At 46.3% G+C, this 19,404-nt stretch overlaps 1 protein-coding gene across 1 annotated transcript in view; it reads right to left on the bottom strand.

The window, feature by feature from the left end:
* UTP20 (UTP20 small subunit processome component) overlaps positions 1-19,404 on the bottom strand; it is a 1,022,377-nt gene that overhangs the window by 726,099 nt on the left and 276,874 nt on the right. The window contains exon 22 of the mRNA XM_086919130.1: positions 19,069-19,272. Coding sequence (XP_086775256.1) covers positions 19,069-19,272 — 204 coding nt within the window. The remainder of the gene's footprint in view (positions 1-19,068; positions 19,273-19,404) is intronic.

Raw genomic sequence — 19,404 nt, 5'->3', positions numbered from 1 at the left:
CAAGTAGTAGCAAATGGGACGAATATCGGCCACTTTCCCACTGGGTAAAGGGACTAGGCAGGGCTGTCCACTATCGCTGCTATTAATCGCACTGGTATTAGAACCGCTAGCGGCATGGATAGGACAAGACCTGGTAATCCGGGGGCTCAAATGGACAATGGGGTGGGAGGATCGCATCTCGCTTTATGCCGATGATGTACTCCTTTATCCTTTATCGACCTTGCGCTCTCTTAACTGCCTCATGGATATTTGTGCGGCATATGGGCGGATATCAGGTTACACTATAAACTGGACGAAATCACATATCTTCATATTATCTGGTGATCCCCCACAACTCCCGTGTGACTGTGACATACAAATAGCTTGCGATGGGTTTAAGTATTTGGGTATTTACATAACATATCAAGACACACACTTTATTGCCGAAAACCTCATGAAGCCTATGGCGTGCTTTCGTTGAGATGTTCTCCACTGGCAAATCCTACCGCTCACATTGCTGGGCAGAGCGGCCCAATTTAAAATGATGGCGCTCACCAGATTTCTCTATATCATACAAAATACGGCATTCCCGGTTCCCCCGACGTTCTTCGTCGCGATTGATAGTGAAGTTAACAAGCTGTCACGGGATGGTAAGGCAACCCGTATAGCCATGCATAAACTGGTCAGAAGCTGGTACAATGGAGGCATAGGGCTCCCCAATATCAAAATATATCACTGGCATCACAACTGACCGTAATAAATCAATGCTCCATGTCGCACAGGAGGACCCGGCGTACCGTTTAGACAGACATCTTCTGGGAGTGGACGGTATGATGGGAGAACTGTATAATAAAAAAAGACCAACAACACTAACAGGCCCAACAGTGCACACAATTAGCATATGGCACGAGACATAAAGGGAACTAGGATGGGAAGGGGTCATGACGCTGGCCACACCATTATGAGACACACAGAAAAAAGGCAGGCTACGCAACACTAAGGGTTTCAGATCTGATAGGCATCTCAAGGGTGGGGGACTTATGGAAGAAAGATGAGATCATCCCCTTTGAGCAGCTAAAGCAGACATATGGCCTAGCAGACTCAGAGGCCTATAGATACATTCAAATTAGACATGCACTCACAACAATGATCCCAACTGCCGGAGTCGTCACCCCTGGAGGATAGGCTGCTCACTGACCATTTGACAAAAAAAGCTATCTAACTTACAAGAAAATAATAAACAACCAACCAGACATGTTGACAACCCCAAAAGCTAGATGGGAAACTGACCTGGAAACTGACGTGCACTGGACGAGAAGGAGTGGCAGAAGGCAATAGCTTCCCCCAGGGAGGTGGCGATCCCCTCCAAATTCAAATTAATACAACTAAAGAGTCTACACCGTACGTATTATACTAGAACACTGTTGTATAAATTACACAAGGCGGATACGCCACATAGCCTCAGTAAATGTGGAGAGCAATGCTCATTCTGGTACACAATCTGGCAATGCGTAGAAATCACTTCATACTGGAAGGCAGTCATGCACACAATTTCTCAGGCACTATAAATGACAATTGAACCAGAGCCTAAAAGATGTTTACTCAACATCTGGGAACCGATGGACCAACCATGCAGCACAAACTTGGGTAGCGCTGGCGAAGAGAGGTATAGCGCAATTGTGGGGAGCTAGACAGAATCCCACAGTGGCTAGGTGATGTTGAGACATGGACGAGTTAATGATAAACGAAAAATCTGAATACACGCATAGAAGGTTCCCCAAAAAATGGACAGGTGTGTGGGGAAAGTGGAATAAGTATAGAGGAAATATTTGTGATCCCCGCATGAAGAATCTCTATCAGAAGATGCCGACTAGGTATTGTATCCATGACAGACGCTGATGTATTGTATATGCATGTGAACAATGATGAGGGTGCAAAAGAAAACCCGATTTGTATATGGGCGCAGTCAGACTTTTCAAGGACAAGATATAATCATAATGTGATGTATGCAACCAAGAAAAGGTATGTTATTGCAGCAATGTTTGTAACTGGAAACGTTATTAAAAACATTATTTAAAAAAACAACAAAAAAAACAAGAGCCTCAGGTCTATTGGGTGTAAGGTGAGACCTTATCATGCTTCGTGGGAAAATGTACACTACTCTGCACACTTCACAATCCTGAGACAAGGACTCACAAATAACATTTACAACATTAAGGTTATGTTCTGTCTCCAAACTGAAGATTTGTGATAAATCATTAACTGTGAAAAACTACTGCTGAGACATCAAAATGTTCAACTAATTAACCAAAAATACACTGAAACTAAAAAACACCACATGCCGGCAGTCGGAACTTAAAAGGGACAAAAGGTCAAGAGAAAAGTGTTTTACCGTGACAACTTAACACCTTGACAAGTAAATCTTTCACTTGTGGATTCTTGACATCAGTAAATTCCTAAAATGACCAGACCGCTTTAAAGCCTAACTTAGTGTTAGTTAGCCATCATCATGTAGTACCCATTAATGCAGAAAATCAATGAGTAAACCAGAGCATGGAAAATAATTTAAAAAAAATCAAAAGAAAAATTTGCCTCACAGTTACTTGGTTCAGTTAGGCAAGCTGATCTACTCGATAGACAATGTTAAATTAAATCCTAAATGCCACCCTCTAAATGTTGAAATGAGCGTCTCTAGTTTGATCATTACATTTATCTACTTTTCTTATTACTTATTTGGAGATCATTACTTTTGGCAGAGTAGACAAGAATAAGTCAAATACATTTCCAACATGTTAAGCTACTCTCAGTCAGCTAATCAGTGAAAAATGTATACATATTACAAACTGATCTATCAGGCAGATATCTGCCTGCTCTATCCCATAAAAAATTACATAGAAAGCAGCAATACCCTGAAATAAAATTGACCATGGTGAAAAGAACATTTCTCCATAAAAACAATTCATTTTATTTGAACGTCGTCGTCTTCTGAACTGAGCAATTAGCAGGTGTAGAGCGTCCAGTTTTGCATTTTGGGACTGATCTAAAATTGTGAGCGCATAAACAGCAATTAACTTTCAGCAGCAGAGTTCAAAAAGGCTACCAGCAGTCCCTAATCTGCTGCACTGCTGTGCCCTTTCTCCTTACATTCACCAAGCACTTCCTACTTTGACACACATTTCTTTTCTGTCCTGCACAAATGCACAAGTTACTTACCTTTGGTAACGATATATCTGTAAGAAACAGTACTTAGTGTTAGACTCCTTACCTTACAATATCCCCTGGCGTCAGACTGCATCTGGAAAGTTTTACGTAGCAGTGCACCTGTGCATCGGTAGGCATCGTCTGCGGCTCCGCGTCAGTCATCGGTGTCGTTGGCGCCGGGATGACGTCGCCGGAGTACTTAGACGCCGCCCTCGCGCGCTGACGTCCGTTCTTAAACACAGCTTTTCCGCAGCAGAAACGCGGAGCCATAATAAAAACCAACACTGGTGCCATGAAACTAGGGTCCTCAAAGGGATGACCTTAATCCTAGATATCAGTTCGCAGAACGGGGAGGATGGGTGGGGCGGTAAGGAATCTAACACCAACTACTGTTTCTTACAGATATATCGTTACCGAAGGTAAGTAACTTGCGCATCTGAAAGAAATAGGTAAGTGTTAGATTCCTTACCTTAGAATAGATACCCCAGCAATACCAACCCCGGTGTAATACAAAGGCTATTTTTATATATAACCTTGTGTTGAGTTTCCTTTGTGGTGGGCCTTGGGTGTTGTTGCTGGGGTGCGTGCGCAAATACTTAACTCATATCGCCTCCAAGTTTAGCCTTGCTGCTCGCGCCACGTTACCTAGAGGGTGAGCAGGGGTTATCTTGGCGTGTAACTCCCTTGCCCTGACTTAGGAGTGGTGGTCTCTGACTGACTTTGGCGCAAGCCCTGGCCAGCCAGGGATCCCATTTCTAACATTGGCATCAGCGAGAGGATAAGGATTTGTGTTTGCGTTGTACCACAGTGGCCACAGGCCACACTACAAAACTCTGCATTTTAGATGACCACATTTTAGGGGATTATTGTTTTTATGAAGTTCCATATTTCTTCTCCTGAAGGTATCCTTGTTTAATTGTGTCCAGTACATTTGTTCCCCCGCCCTGCACCCAGAGTTTGGTACCTGTGTCACATGTGGTCAGGTTGAGGAATCAGGGGTGGTAGAAACTGCCTTACCAGTCCGAGGTGAGGGTTGTGTGTGGATGAATGGTGTGTGGCACTAGACAAGTGAGTGTGAGTTCTCTGGAGAGGGAACTTGCTGAACCTTTGTGAATTGTGTACTCCTGTCTTAAGCTCAGACCCTCAGGTTCCCTGTGTGATCTTGTCTCTAGAACGTCCTGCCAAGATGGAGCTTGTCTTTGATCTCAGTGATCTAGTTTGGTACAATACGCAGGAGTTGGAAGGGTTCTGTAGAGAGAGAGACATAGGGGTGGATGGGTCAGATACTAAGTACGAACTTAGGAACTACCTGGTCCGATGGTGTAAGGAACAAAGGGATCTTGAGCGCAGTGAGGAAAGGGCCCGGGCCTCACACCAGGAGGGTGGTGGGTCTGTGGGGAGCCCTGAAGATTCAGAAGAGGAGGAAGAAAATGATAACACAGGGACGCCAGCAGATAGTGAGGACCCCATAGATAGGGAGTCCCTTGCTGGGTCCAGCGTAGGAGGCAGCGCCTCATCCCTTTCCCTGTCCCCAGAGGAGCTGGAAGATAGGAGGAGAGAAAGGGAGCACCAGCTGGCTTTAGAAAAGCTCAGGTTGGAGCATGCCCAGGCTATGGCACAGCTGGGCGTAAGAAAACAACAGTTAGAGACTGAGAGGGTCTTAGCACAGGAAAGGATAGAGGAGGCTGGGAGGGCCTCCACCAGAGGCAAAGTAGCTCTGGAGGGTAGACTATCCCCTGCGCACAGTTTTAATTTTCTGGATTCCCCGGGGAGGGTTGAGTCCAGTGGTGGCAGCTATATAGAGCCCAGTGCGAGCAGTCCCATTCCTAGTTCCCCAAGTACGGAACCTGTTTCCCAAAAGGAGGAGAACAGGTTGAAGTTCAGGAACCTTAGGAAACCGCCTCACCAGAAGTGGGGGTATTTTGTGGATGACTGTTCTGATGCAATGGAGGATTGGCTGGCGGCTAACCCGGACGATGAGAGGGACGGAGTAGTGAATATGTTTCTCAAGGAGCAGTTGCTCAGTGTTTGTTGTCCAGAGTTGCGCCAGCACCTGTCGAAGTTTGGATACTTTTGCCCTTGGGAGCTTGCTAAGGAAGCAGAGCGCTGGGAATGTGCTAGAGGTTCTCTAGAGTCATTAGGGAGTGACTCCAAAAGTAGTAGTTCAGGTATCCTCCAGCCCGGCTCAGTGTAGCCCAGCTAGGTCCCAGGATAGCGAGGAGAGTGTAGGGGCTCACTGCCTGGCTCAGTGGACCAGGAGTGAGGGGGAGACCGAGGTTCCCCAGACGCCCGAAGCCCTGCCTCAGGACTTGGATGGTTTCTGTAGGGAACACCAGGTTGGGGACCTAGGCTGTCCTGTTAGTCCATTTGAGGAAGATCTCCTAGTGAGTAGAGGACCTGGAGCGTCTGTAACCAGAGCTCCTGTGGTTCTAGAGTCTGGCAGTACCGCTCCGGTAGGGAGGGTACAGGAGTCCAGCGTGAGGAGTGATTGGAGGAGTTCCCCAGTGGAAGAACCAGTGGGTCAGGGACTACCCAGTTGGGCTAGGATCCCGTGTAGTGACCATGGTGACACCACTTCTGTGCTGGGGGATCTTTGCGCACTGTCAGGTGGACAGGAGGCGGGAGATCTGCGCCAGGCAGACAGTCACACAACAGATGTGTCATTTGTTAGCCTCAGGGGGATTGTGTGTGCATCCCCAGAAGTCCTGGAGTGCCAGGCAATTGTTCCACCAAAGGTTTTAGACCGGAGGTTGGATGGCCAGGTTCAGAATCAGCCTGACCTGAAGGGTAGGACGACTGTAACCAGTGTCCTGACCGGTTCTTCCAGAGGAACCTCTCCAGTTGGGAGAGGGCAGACCTCTGGAAGGGGGTGCAGAGGGTGGGAGAGCCCACCTCTGACCCCGGTGCAACCTGAGTGGATAAGCCCTGGGTTGGAGTGGCGTTGTAAGGGTACCCCTCGCAGGAGGAGGAGGAACCCTAAAAGAAGAGGTAGGGGGAGGAGAGCCTTCCCCGAGACTCCTGGTCCGCCTGAGGTTGTAGGCCCTAGGCTGGAGAACCAGTGGCAGTCTAGTCCTGTCTTGCAGACAGGGAGAGTGGAGAATGGCTACTATGTGCCAGAGGTTACTACCCCCCGCTCTGCGAATAGGCGAGGACCGGTGGCACCTGGGTGGCCGGGGCCTGGTCCTGGCCGCGGACTGCTTGGGAGTACCAGTGGGGTAGCCCAGTTGGTCCAGACAGTGTGTTGAGAAGGAATCCCATGGGTTCACCGTGGCGTAGAACAGGAGGGTGTCCCTGCAGTTGCGGCCCCGCGTCCGTGTTCTATCGCCCCAAGCAGGGAAGTCCATCACGGTGGTGATGGTTCTCCCCTGCGTGTTGGCTGGAAGGGGGTTGTGCAAATACTTAACTCATATCGCCTCCAAGTTTAGCCTTGCTGCTCGCGCCACATTACCTAGAGGGGGAGCAGGGGTTATCTTGGCGTGTAACTCCCTTGCCCTGACTTAGGAGTGGTGGTCTCTGACTGACTTTGGCGCAAGCCCTAGCCAGCCAGGGATCCCATTTCTAACAGTGGGCAAGGTGATGAACTGCCCGATGTGGAAGGCCGTGAATACATTGGGCAGAAAGGAGGGACGCGTTCTCAAAACAACTTTGTCCGGATGGACAGAAGGGAAAGGAGGTTGAGAAGATAAAGCCTGGAGCTCACTCACTCTCCTGGTAGAGGTGATGGCAACCAGGAATGCAGTCTTAAGAGTGAGAAGACGAAGAGGGCAATTATGAAGGGGCTCGAAAGGAGCGCGCATCAAGTAAGTAAGAACAAGGCTCAAGTCCCACTGAGGCATCACGAAAGGAATAGGGGGGGGGGGGGGGGGGGGGAGGAACATGTGAGTGATGCCCTTCAAGAACCTATTCACAACAGGTAGCCTTAAGAAGGCGGAAATGGCAGAAAGGGCCCTTAGTAGTGCCCAGAGCAGAGCCCTGCAGGGCAAGAGAAAGAAGTAAGAGGAGAACCTCAGAAAGGGGGGCAGAGAGTGGATCCACAGCCTTTACTGTGCACCATACCACAAATTTGTTCCACCTGCAGGCGTATACCGATTTCGTGGCTGCCAGAATCACATTGCAGACTTCAGGAGACAAGTCAAATGGCCTCAACTGTCGCCGTTAATCTCCACGCATGGAGGTGGAGACTGGACAGGTTCGGTGTAGGACCATCCCCTGCTGCTGCGACAGAAGGTCTCCCTGAAGAGGCAGATGAATCGGAGGATCGACTGACATGCTGAGTAGCTCGGGATACCAGTATCTTCGTGCCCTGTTCGGAGCCACAAGGATGACCGGTCGCGCCTGATCTTCTTCAGTACTCTGGGCGGAAGTGGTATAGGCGGAAAACCGTACAACAGACCGCAACTCCACTCGCGACGAAAAGCGTCTCCGAGCGAGCGCTGCCTTGGAAATTCCAATGCGCAGAACTGATGACATTGCGCATTCTCTTTTGTGGCGAATAGATCTAACAAAGGCTCTCCCCACTGCTGAAAGAGACCTTGTGCCACGTCCGAGTTCAGACGCCATTCATGATCAATCATGCACCGACGGCTGAGTTCGTCCGGCCTGGCGTTCAGGGAACCTGCCAGGTGTTAAACTACCAGGGTCACGCACTGATGTTCCAGCCATTGCCAGAGGCGCAGAGCCTCCTGGCACAGGGTCCATGACCCCACCCCACCCTGTTTGTTGTAGTACCACATTGCGGTGGTGTTGTCCGTAAACACATGCACTACACTTCCCCGGAAAGAGGGGAGGAATGCTTTCAGTGCAAGTCGGATCGCCCGCAGCTCCAAAAGGTTGATGTGGACCCGGTACTCCGCCGGAGACCAGAGGCCTCTGATCTCCGCCTCTCCCCTTTGGCCCCCCCCAGCCGAGGAGGGACGCGTCTGTCACAACTACGTGCTCTGGTTGGGGTAGGGAGAGGGATCTGGCGCTGACCCAATTGCGGTCTGTGAGCCACCACTGCAAATGTCTTGCAGTGCCCTCTGAGATCAAGACTTGGTCAGACAAGTTGCCCTGATGCTGGGCCAACTGAAACTTCAGGTCCCACTGCAGAGCCCGCATCCGCGACTGGGCGTGATGCACCAGAAGGATGCAGGAGGCTATCAGCATCAGAAGCCGCAGCGTCAACCTGACCGAGATTCGGGATAAAGGCTGAAAGATCGGAATCAGAGCCTGAATATCCCAAACCCGCTGCGCCGAGTCTAGAACCGCTCCGATGAAGAGGAGATTCTGAGAGGGACACAGGTGTGACTTCGGCACATTGATGGAGAACCCAGCAAGTGCAGGAGGTTGGCCGTAGTCTGAAGGTGGCTGACGACTGTCTGGGTGAGCCCGCCTTCAACAACCAGTAGTTGAGATAGGGGAAGACTGCCACCCCTAATCTGCGCAGGTGAGCTGCGACCACCGCCATCACTTTCGTGTACACACGAGGGGCGCTGGTAAGGCCGAAGGGGAGCACGGTAAACTGAAAATGCTTGTGGTCTACTGTGAACCGCAGGTAACGCCGGTGGGCCGGGGATGTGAAAATATGCGTCCTGCAAGTCCAATGCTACCATCCAGTCTCCCGGGTCTAGGGCAGCTGAGACCTGAGCCAGAGTCAGCATCTTGAACTTCTCCTTCCGAAGGAAGCCGTTGACGATCCGCAGATCCAAGATAGGGCGTAGGTCACCTTTGCCCTTCTTGGGAACCAGAAAGTAGTGGGAGTAACAACCACACCCTACTTCTGGCCCAGGAACACGCTCAATGGCCCCCTTGGCCAAGAGGGCCGTAACTTCCTCTTGCAGAAGTTTCAAGTGAGACACACCAGGACCCCCTAGGCCTGCCCAGGTGGTCCCACAAGGACACAAAAGGCTCAATTTTTATTTTTATTTTTTAAACCTGGTCTGTTTTAAAAACAATTACCCCCCGGGGGGATCAAATCACAAGGGCATAGTGATAAAGAAGTGTGGGGGGTCCCCAATCCCCCCCACACTGCCCCGGGGACCACTGCCCCCAGGGGCAAAGCAACGCAGCCCCCTGGCGCATACTGGAGGCTCCTGGTAGGCTAGTTGGCCCCCAAGGACCCCCAGTATGCAAGGAGAATTAGTTCCCCCTCTGCAAACACGCCCTGGGGCTGCGTTGCAGAGAGGTGTAAAAAAAGGGTGTGGCCTCATTACACCTTTCTGCAATGCAGCCCCCTGGAGCATACTGGAGATTCCAGGGGGGCTAGTTGGCCCCCAGGGACCCCCAGTATGCAAGGGGAATTAGTTCCCCCTCTGCAAACACGCCAGGGGGCTGCGTTGCAGAGAGGTGTACAAACATTTTTTTTTATGTAATTTAAAAAATAATATATCTAAAAATAAATAATTTATAAAAATGTAGTAAATCAGTATAAAAAATATAAATTATTACATTTAAAAATTATCATTTACAAAACCATTGAAATTCACTGAAAAAAATCATAGGTTTCAGCCACGATATAGTTCGGAATTACCATTTAAAAAACCTTTGAAATTCATTTAAAAAAACATAGGTTTCAGCCAGGTTATAGTTAGGAATTAGCATTTAAAAAACCTTGCAAATTCACTGAAAAAACCATAGGTTTCACACCAGTTATATTTAGCTGGTCATTTTACTCATACAAAACCTATGAAATTCCCCTGTTATAGTTAGTTCAGCTAACTATAACTCGCGCGCCCGCAATGCACTGCTGAGGACGTCACATATTACATTACTCATGACATGGTCAGTGACATCACTCATGACATCACTGATGACATCCCTGATGACATCACTGATGACATAATCCAGTGAATGTGTCTCTTTCTGAAAAATAAATCAATATTTTTTATATATGTATATCTAAAGTCGATGGAAGATTGAATGGGTAAATAAGTCTCTAAATCGATGTTTTTTTTTTTATAACAACTAGCGTTGTAACAGCTGCGTTGCAACTGCATCGCGGTGTACTCACCGCGATGTAAAGGATGTTTCCCGGCCTAACACAGAGGAGTGCAAAATATTTATTGCAAAACGGTGATCAATAATGAACATACGACTCAAGAAAGAGATCCAACCCAATTGTATATAATACACTTTGTTTGTACTTATTTTAAAAAACAGGTCTTCGTAATAAGGTTAGTACGCTTTTAACAGAAAATACTTTTCACTTTGAAAAATCGACACTTAAAGATTTTTCACACTGTTGAATGTTATCCTTTGGGGAAAACAATATTGTGGTTAAACAGATAAGTATTTAACTTACAATCTTAGTCTTCGGAGCCAAAAGTCGCCAGGGGTCAGGTAGGTACCAAAACTGCATCACCAGCGGCACAGGGGTGGCCGTGTTAGGAGGTAGAAATCTGAGTTCGACCCAATGATTTCCAATGGGGACAGGGTGACTAGAGTCACATTGCTTGAAGGTAAGTAAATTGGATGCCTTGTGCTTTACATCTACTGACATTCAAGTGCTCGCTAGGTTTGGAAAATTCGTGAGACTTTTGGACAATCTTTTATTACCCCCCCTGGTTGCCATGCTTCTCCCCCCTCCCCCTCCCCCTCAAAGACTCATTACAGACTTTTTTCGTCCTTTGGCCCAGTACTCTGTCTTAACTATTTTATCCGGCCAAGCATAGCAAAACGCTCACATAGGGAACTATAATGCCGCTCTTCAATATGCATATTGGTCTCTAAGCCTTGAAAATTGTTCTTTAGCCTTGTTTTTACTTGATAAATGTGCTAAAAGCTAAATTTTATACTCGTGCTAAAGTAGATTTTGTATAGCAATGGTTTTAAGTAACTGTGCTAAATTAATAAAAAAAACTTGGAAACTTGGAAACTTGGATGCAGGAGACAATCTTTGGAGTTTAGCACAAGCATGGAGGCAGGGCAGGGGAAGTGAATCCGCCTGGATCCGGAGTCTTTGGAGTCGGTTTCTTCTGGACATGTCCGCTGTCCTCAGGAGATTGGAGTCTTTTTGAAGGCAAGGGGTTTTGGAGGTCATTGTTGCAAGACAGGTCAGAAGGTTGTCGAAGCTAGAGACAGGCCGGTAGGGCTGGGGCCAAGCCAATTGTTGTTTTCAGGCTTCTATTGCAGGGTGTTTCTCTCTTCTTAGATCAATGCAGATCGGAGGTCCAGGTATGGGAGAGACACCTAAGCACTTCATTTAAGAGGTCATTAGTGGAGTAGCAGGTAGGGCCAGTGGGCACATTACCTGGGTGACTACACCCTCTATTATGCCACCCTCCTGTGGGAGGAGGCATAGACCTAGCCCTGATTGGAGGGGTCCCACCATCTTCAAGATGGCAGGGACTGAAAGCTGTGCTTCACCTACTTTTTCCCTACCTTAGGGATGGAGTTGGCAGAGGTGGACCCACCTCCTATCATGTTTAGGTCTTGCGCCTAGCATTGCAGTGTGCAGCACTGCTCACGCAGCGTGAGACCTCTTATATGGGCTTCAGAAAGCTAACCGCACACTGGTGCGTGTGGTTTTGCTTTCGCAGGCTGGCATTGGCTGTAGCGTGCTTTTAAAACAAAACGGCACGCAATTGGGCAACGGCGGGTGCATGTCTCGCCTTTGCTCCGCCCATTTCCGTCTGCGTCTAGGACGCGCGTCAGCGTGCAGCACAGACGGCAGGCTCCCTCGCCCCCCGCTCCTCTGTGGTGCGCGAGCACCACTGGTTTCGATTCCCACGTTCAGCTCGTCTGTGGTGCGCGAATTGAATGATCTCTAATATACTAATTAAGCCATTCGTAAACTTCAAGTCATCCGCCTTGGAGTCCAATGCCAGGTTACATTAGTAGAAACAAAGACCCGGAGCAACATTTCCTGACCATGGGAGCACTCCTCTGCCAGTCAAGCCGCAGGTAACCTTTAAATCCCTTTGTCTTCCCCACCCAAATGAACCAACAGATGAGCATTGGCAACATGTCTGAATTTCCCTTTCCTTTACTCATCCGAAATGTACTCCACATCTCATGTATATGCTGTAACCCGGGAGGATATGGATCTTTTCAACTAAATGACGGCTGCTATGGAACGTGTATCCACAGACCACATCTTTCATGCAGAAAAGCTACAAATCCAACGCTTTCAGTTAAAATACCCGTTTCCTCCACTTTCAGTCAGTCAAGCAGAGTTTACACAGTATGTTCTTTGCATGTAACCTTAGTTCTTCATTCACACACTAGTTGCTCTGCCAGCTCTTCTTGCTGGGGCACTTTAACTGGGTCTGGATGATTCCACTGCGTTGTTTGGATGTCCCATTGTTGTCTCAGGGGAACTTGTATTGTGCAATCTGGTAGCAGTTTATTTCTAATAAACCTGCGGTGTGGCTGGTATGCTTGCAGCATGTCGCCCGACATCTTATTGCATATTGCCACCTTGCACTTACACTGTGTTGTCTGTTATCAGTAAGTTAGCATGATTGCATTTCTATTTTAGAATATAATTTAAGTGGGTATGCTTGCACTGCACTGCCACACTCCCTCATTGATGGAGAACAGCCTGCACATTCCAGGGGCTCACAGTACCCAGTCTGACAGCTGCTTTTTGCTGTTTCTGCCCAGATAGCAGCACCCAGGAGAGCACTCAAGCTGCAGAGGAGGGGCCCGAAGAGCACAAGGAGGGATTTCTTACCAAACTAAAGAAAACGTTTAGTTCCTGAGACCCCCAGCTGAGTAGTAGAGCTCTCGTTTCTAGCACATGTATAATTAAGCTGTGGAGAGTGGCTTCAACTTAACAATTTGTGCTCCTCCCTCTGGGGCAGACCACATTTTCCCTGAAGGCTTACGAAAGCTATCTAAAATGTACTACTTTATTTTAAAATTTTGTGTCAATGTTATCGTTCTATGCTAACACCCAATGTAAAGGGACACTTTTAATATAGTTGCACCATTGACAATGGTACCTCTTATTTTCTGAAGCAGTCCCCTGACTGGTCCTGCCAAAAAAGTGAGACTGTTAGCATGAAATCAAGCCTATGAGCCCTTGGGTAATGGTGAGGCTTCTCATGAGAGATGGAAGTTTACAGGGTTGTCTGAGTTAATGCACTGCTTGTAATCCTGTTGTTCGCTACCTTGCGGACTGCTTTTGTAAATTAGTTGGCACACTCAGTGGACAGCCTTGTCTGCAGTAGAATGTTTACCATGTTCAGTGTTTCACAAGAGCTTGTGACTTCAAGTTATATGCGGCCCTTGTGCCTACTACTATATGAAGGTTTTGGTTGACATTGGTTATTGTTTGAATTAGCAAGCTCTTGATTTGAGAGCCATTTGTTTTGTGTGACCATTTGATTTTGTCAAAAAACAAAACGGTCACAATTAATTAGTCCTTTTCTTTAAAACAAGATGATTCTCTAGCTATGCGGTACGCAATTATTTTCTCTGCATTTTTTTGCAACAACTAGTTTATTTGAATTATATAAATGGCAGCACTCATCCTTGTGCAATTTATTAGGCCAACAAAAAACAATGCAGCACCAGGAGAGTATTAGTTAAATAAAATGCATATTTAAAACATCAAAGATGTGCCAGGCAGAGAATTGATTATTATACATGGGTAATAAAAGCACAGTGGTAGAGACGGCAGTCCTTGCATACAGACCATATCTTAACACAACTCATGATGAACAAGCATTTGCAATGCAATAGGTCTCACAATTGCGAGAATTTAAGCTACTAGCATTGTAAATAACTATGCCTTTTATTTATGTTTTTAAAATAAAAACATATAAAAGACATTGTCATTTACAATGCCAATAGCTCAAACTCGTTTTTAATGAAAAGGATGTGCATGTAAGGATTCACAGCTCAGCATAGCAAAAAAATGAGATGGGATGCAAAATAAGGCCCCTAGAGGAGACCCATTTGCCTGAATAATAAATGTTAATAAAGAATCTTAGAATGTTAAAAGAACAATATATATAGGTTGGAATCTCTTCAATCTTCTCCGCTTTTGTAGCTCTTAGCGTCCTCCTCCTCTTCGGAGGTCATCAGGATCTGCTTCTCTGGTGCCAGGGACTCATAAGTAAAAAAAAAAATATATATATATATATATATATATAAATATATATATATATATATATATATATATATATATATATATATATATATATATATTTCATCACGAGGACAGGAAACCCATTTGAAGAACAGCCACAAGAGGATGAAATAAACAATCGGTTTAATGTAGGCTTGCTCGGCAGCATCACACAACAGTCTGTAACTTCATTGCATAGTCATCGCCAAACGCGTTTCGAGAACCTCCTGCTCTCTTCATCAGTGGCGTGTGTTGAAAAAAAAAGCAGCACCAGTGCCGATGCACAGTTTAAATTAATCACCTGACTCCAAAAGGGGCGTGGCCGACACCACGACCTTCTGGAAATTGTAGTCCATTCCGGTGTCCCATGTGGGCGCGCTGTTTCTTTAGTGAACTAAAATTATTTCCCAAGTGGGCTGAAGTTGTCAAACAGTGCGAGAGCTGCCCTGCTTTGTAGCCTCACACAGCGCCCAAGCAAGTGTCTCCCTGTAAAGGCACCTGCTCGGAACCTCTTCCTTACTCGAGAAAGACTCCCACTGGAGCCAGCTCAGGACCCACAGCTGTGGTGGTGGGCTGTCTTCGCGACCGGGAACCAGCCGCCTATAATTCATCACGAGGACAGGAAACCCATTTGAAGAACAGCCACAAGAGGATGAAATAAACAATCGGTTTAATGTAGGCTTGCTCGGCAGCATCACACAACAGTCTGTAACTTCATTGCATAGTCATCGCCAAACGCGTTTCGAGAACCTCCTGCTCTCTTCATCAGTCGAAATGCATCATGGGGCTCTAACATAAAGCTGAATGAAAACGTGTGTCTTCAATAAAGAACAGCTTTTACTGAACTCCTGGGAGTGCGGCATTATTTCTCCATTGCTGAACATTTTTCAAGGGGTTTGTGGTTTCTCCCCTACATGTCGCACCAGCAGCGAGAGCGCGCCGCAGTTTGGACCACAATTGCTGTAATAAAAAAAATATATATATATATGTATATATGTATATATGTATATATGTATATGTATATATATATATATATTATATATATATATATATATATATATATAATATTCCTTACGCATACAGATGAATATTTTACATTCATACAGAGCATATAGCGAAAAAACAGAGAGGAGGGTGAGCCAAAGCATATAGGGTGGCTAACAGGAAGAGAATTTTCCACATTTGCCCCTGCCTTTTGGAACTCTCTCCCTGCCCACCTCAGATCTTCCACTCAATATTTACACTTCCGAAAGGCGCTAAAAACCTTCCTTTTCTCACAAGCCTTCCCATTATAACTGTCTTATTCTCCGCCTCCTTCCTGATCTTCCTGTCCTCCGGGGTTCAGTACACCACAGCGCCATGAAACCGCCAGGTGAACGTGCGCTCTATAAATACTTTAAACTCAAACTCAAACTCATTGGCATAGGGCCATATATATTGGCACAAGCTCAAATTAAGATTTACTAGTAGTGACATATGTACCCGGTTAACAGAGTGTACATATTGTGAGGACTGAGCTGAGGAAGATGAACAAGAAGGGTAATGCTTATCCCTCTCTCTACCTTGCCCAAGTGCCAAGAGCAAATTATTCATTTTTGTTGTGTACCTAGATGTCTGCCAACAGAAGATAGGCGATGTGGGTTGTTACTGTGACCTCCTCTGGTCCTCCTTGTCCTACAGCTTTGGAGGGAACAGCTGTTCTGTTATTTTGGGGAACAAATGTGCTCACACTTGAGCAAGGGTACAGGGATAGCAAACACCTGCTAACCTTAGACACAGCAGGAGTGTGTGAACTTGTCCCCACACTTTGTGAATGAAGGGGAACTATGGTAGCCATCATGCCTGACAACAGCCAAGCCTTTTGAGCTTTTGTGTTTTTTGATACCACAATACTACCCTTATTCGGAGGGTTGTAAAGGGACGGGACAGTCAGAAATATTTCCCTCCCACACTTGGACAATGCAGGAAGGTAAATAGCTCCCTCTCCCTCTTCAGTGTGGCAGCAGGGAGGAGGCTTAATTTACCATTTCCTGGCAACTCTAAAGAAGGAAGAAAGCAAATCCCCTCAGCCTTTGAGCAAGGGCAGCCACATTTGCTACATTCCTCCTTTGCCCAGCTTTGCAAGGCTAGAGAGGGTTTTGTTTTTCCAGTCATACCTTCTCCCCCCCCCCCACACCCCTGATAAATCATGTTTATTTGAAAACTCATTCCAGTCCTGGACAGACCAGGAAGAGTCGGAGGTAGCACCCAATTTTGATAATTTGAGCTTGTGCAGCGCATGCGCTGCTCTGCGAGGCATGCTGTATTCAGGTTAAGGACTTTAAACTCTGTCCCCTCTCCACCCATATTTTTCATTGGCTTGTGTCATTGTCTGCTGTAAACAGTTGCTGTTCATTGGTCAATAGGCTTAGTAGTCCTTCTTTAGTACCGCCTTGTCTCATTTTGTAACCTCCCATGACGACACCCCATGTTACGTGTTTTGTTACTCTGTGGGCTTTAATTACAGCCTTCGAGCACTATTTTCTCAAATAGCTTTGTCCTGGATGCTGTTGCAGGCAAGACATGCTCTCTCCTAACGCTTTTTCAAATATTTTATAGCACGGGCACCGAACACATTTGCAATAAAATAGGTCTCGCATTTAAGAGAGTTTGTAAATGGCAATGTCTACTATTTATCTGTTTTAGAAACAACACATAAATAAAAGGCATTGTCATTTACAATGCCATTAGTTCAAACTGTTGTAAATGCGAGACCTATTGCATTGCAAATGCTTGTCAATTTTTCCACCGGTTACCCTGCCTAAAGTGGGGGTGTAAACCAGAGGCTGCCATCTGCTGCTAACAGCAGAGGCTGGGGGTCGCATTACAAAGGCAGCAGGCCTTTGAAGCTTCCCTCTTCAAGCACAGCCGCATCCTGGAGGAGGAGGCCTAACACCTATTCCCAGAATGTGCATTGTTTCTGGTCCCAGAGAGCAGGGTCTCTGTACCGAGGAGTCCAGAAACATGTCTGGTGGTGGCTGGCTGCCTACAGCCGGTCAGAGATGAAATCAGGGTTGGTAGGGATTCAGGGGGCACCTCTGAGGTGGCCTCTGGGTACATGGCACAATAAATTCCCCTTTGGCATCAGTGTGGATTTAGTGAAAGGAGTAGTTTGGTACCAAACACTCGCATATTCAGTAAAGCCATCATGGTGCTGTGAAACTCGAGTCGTTTAGTTCCCAGCCCATGTACTCTCTATGGCTTCACTGGCACTTACAATATTGGGAAATGGTGCCCAATATTTTACGGACATATCTGCTCATACAGATCTGCCCTCACCTGTAGTACAGTGCACCCTGCCTTAGGGCTGTGAGGCCTGCTAGAGGGGTGACTTACCACTGCTGTCAGGCAGTACTAGCTGGCATGGCACCTGGGCAGATTGCCATGTCGACTTTGTTGATTTTATCCCTCACAGGGACATTTATCTGCAAGGGCAGTGGCATTGTCCCAGTGAGGGGACAATGACACTGCCCCAGCTCCCAGGCCCTAGGTGCCCAGGGTATCATTCACTAGAGACTTATAGGGGGCGGACGTACCAATTGGGGGTTTGTTTTAGGGAAGGAACACTGGCACAAGGGACCTGGATGGCAGGGACCCTGTGCACTACATTTGAAACCACATCAAAACCAGGCAAAAAGTGGGGGGCTAACCATGCAAAAGAGGCACATTCTCACATTTGCTGTGACAGATAATTAGATAAATAACTAACAAAGAGTATACTAAAAATAGAACTCTAGAGACAACTCAACGAGGGCGACTGGAAAGAGACACGCCCTACGCGAATCAGCCATAGCCTCCCATAGGGTGTACTATACATGAAGCTCTGGAGAATGGAGGCAATTACATCGCCACACTGTTTACTATGCAATGCAGAGAGGAGGGGCCTTCTCCACAGAGTCTGGGCATGTGTGAGGACAAAGCCATTCTGGGAGAAGGTGATGAGTTCCTGGAGACGCATGCTGGGCTGGATCCTGGAAGAGGAAATCCGGATGTACACACAGACCTATGAACTGGGGGGCAGGACGGGGCGGTTGAGAACAATAGTCACCATGGTTGTTTTGCCATATGCAGAATGGGCATCAAGGGAGACTCATTTGGTAATGGCTTACTGTATTTAACTCTCTCAAGGTTGATGGACTCATTTCCACTTTACTATTTGCTGCAAAAAAGAAAACCAATAAAATGTTATTCGACAAAAAACCTCTACCTGAAGGGGTACCAATGGATTATTTGTGTGTAACATTTGCAGCCTAATGAGACTTTTACCAAGTCATATGCAATTTTGCACCTTTTCAACTATAGAATAGCTTTGCCTGGGAGATTTCTGAGATAGACCACAACTAATGCTGCTTTGTTCTATGATGTACACTTATGAAGCAAGAACATTTTTACTTGGCCTGATATTTTAAGTCATTCCACTGGCATGCAGAAAGGTCAAACAATGATAGTCTGTTCAAGGATACTGATTAAGTCACATTTTCTGTTAATTAAGTCAACAAAGGTCCATTAGAAAAGGACACTTTGGCTGGAAGACAGCTAAATGCTAGTTTCCGTTTACATTAAGGAAAATAACCAGTCTATAATTGCACTTTCAACTTCTCTGACTGACATCTGGAGGAGAGAAGATGCGCAAAGGACAAAGTTTGAAGGCCAAGAATCCGCTATTAAATACAAGACATAGCCAGCATGAAGAAACATCAAATATCTAACAGAAAACAAAACTCTGTTTTGAGGATATTATCAATGATTGACAAAACTACCATTGTATCAACTTTGATTAGTCAAAATGTACATACTTTCCAGCAGCTCTTCTATTTTTCTTTTTCTGCAGCACTCCATATTTTGTATCAATCTCTGTATCGTTCTCCTCATTCTCAACTTGTTCTGCCTCTTTACCACTATTTTCATCTAGTGTGGTTAAAGAGGTCTTAAGATCTTTAGGCTTTTTTCTCAAATCCTGGGTTGGAGCTACCAACAAATCTGCAGGATAATATTCATTGCTAGAAAGTAAAAAGAAAGTTGATAAACACATGCAACATTCCATCTTGATGCACTCAGAAATGATATACAACATGCAAAATGTTTGGCTGTCGTACGCAGTTTGCTACATCTTGTTCTAGAATGTTTACAAA

This window comes from Lissotriton vulgaris, chromosome 1_1, assembly GCF_964263255.1.
Source record: "Lissotriton vulgaris chromosome 1_1, aLisVul1.2, whole genome shotgun sequence".
Classification (NCBI taxonomy): Eukaryota; Metazoa; Chordata; class Amphibia; order Caudata; family Salamandridae; genus Lissotriton; species Lissotriton vulgaris.
This window is presented reverse-complemented; position numbering and strand designations above follow the sequence as displayed.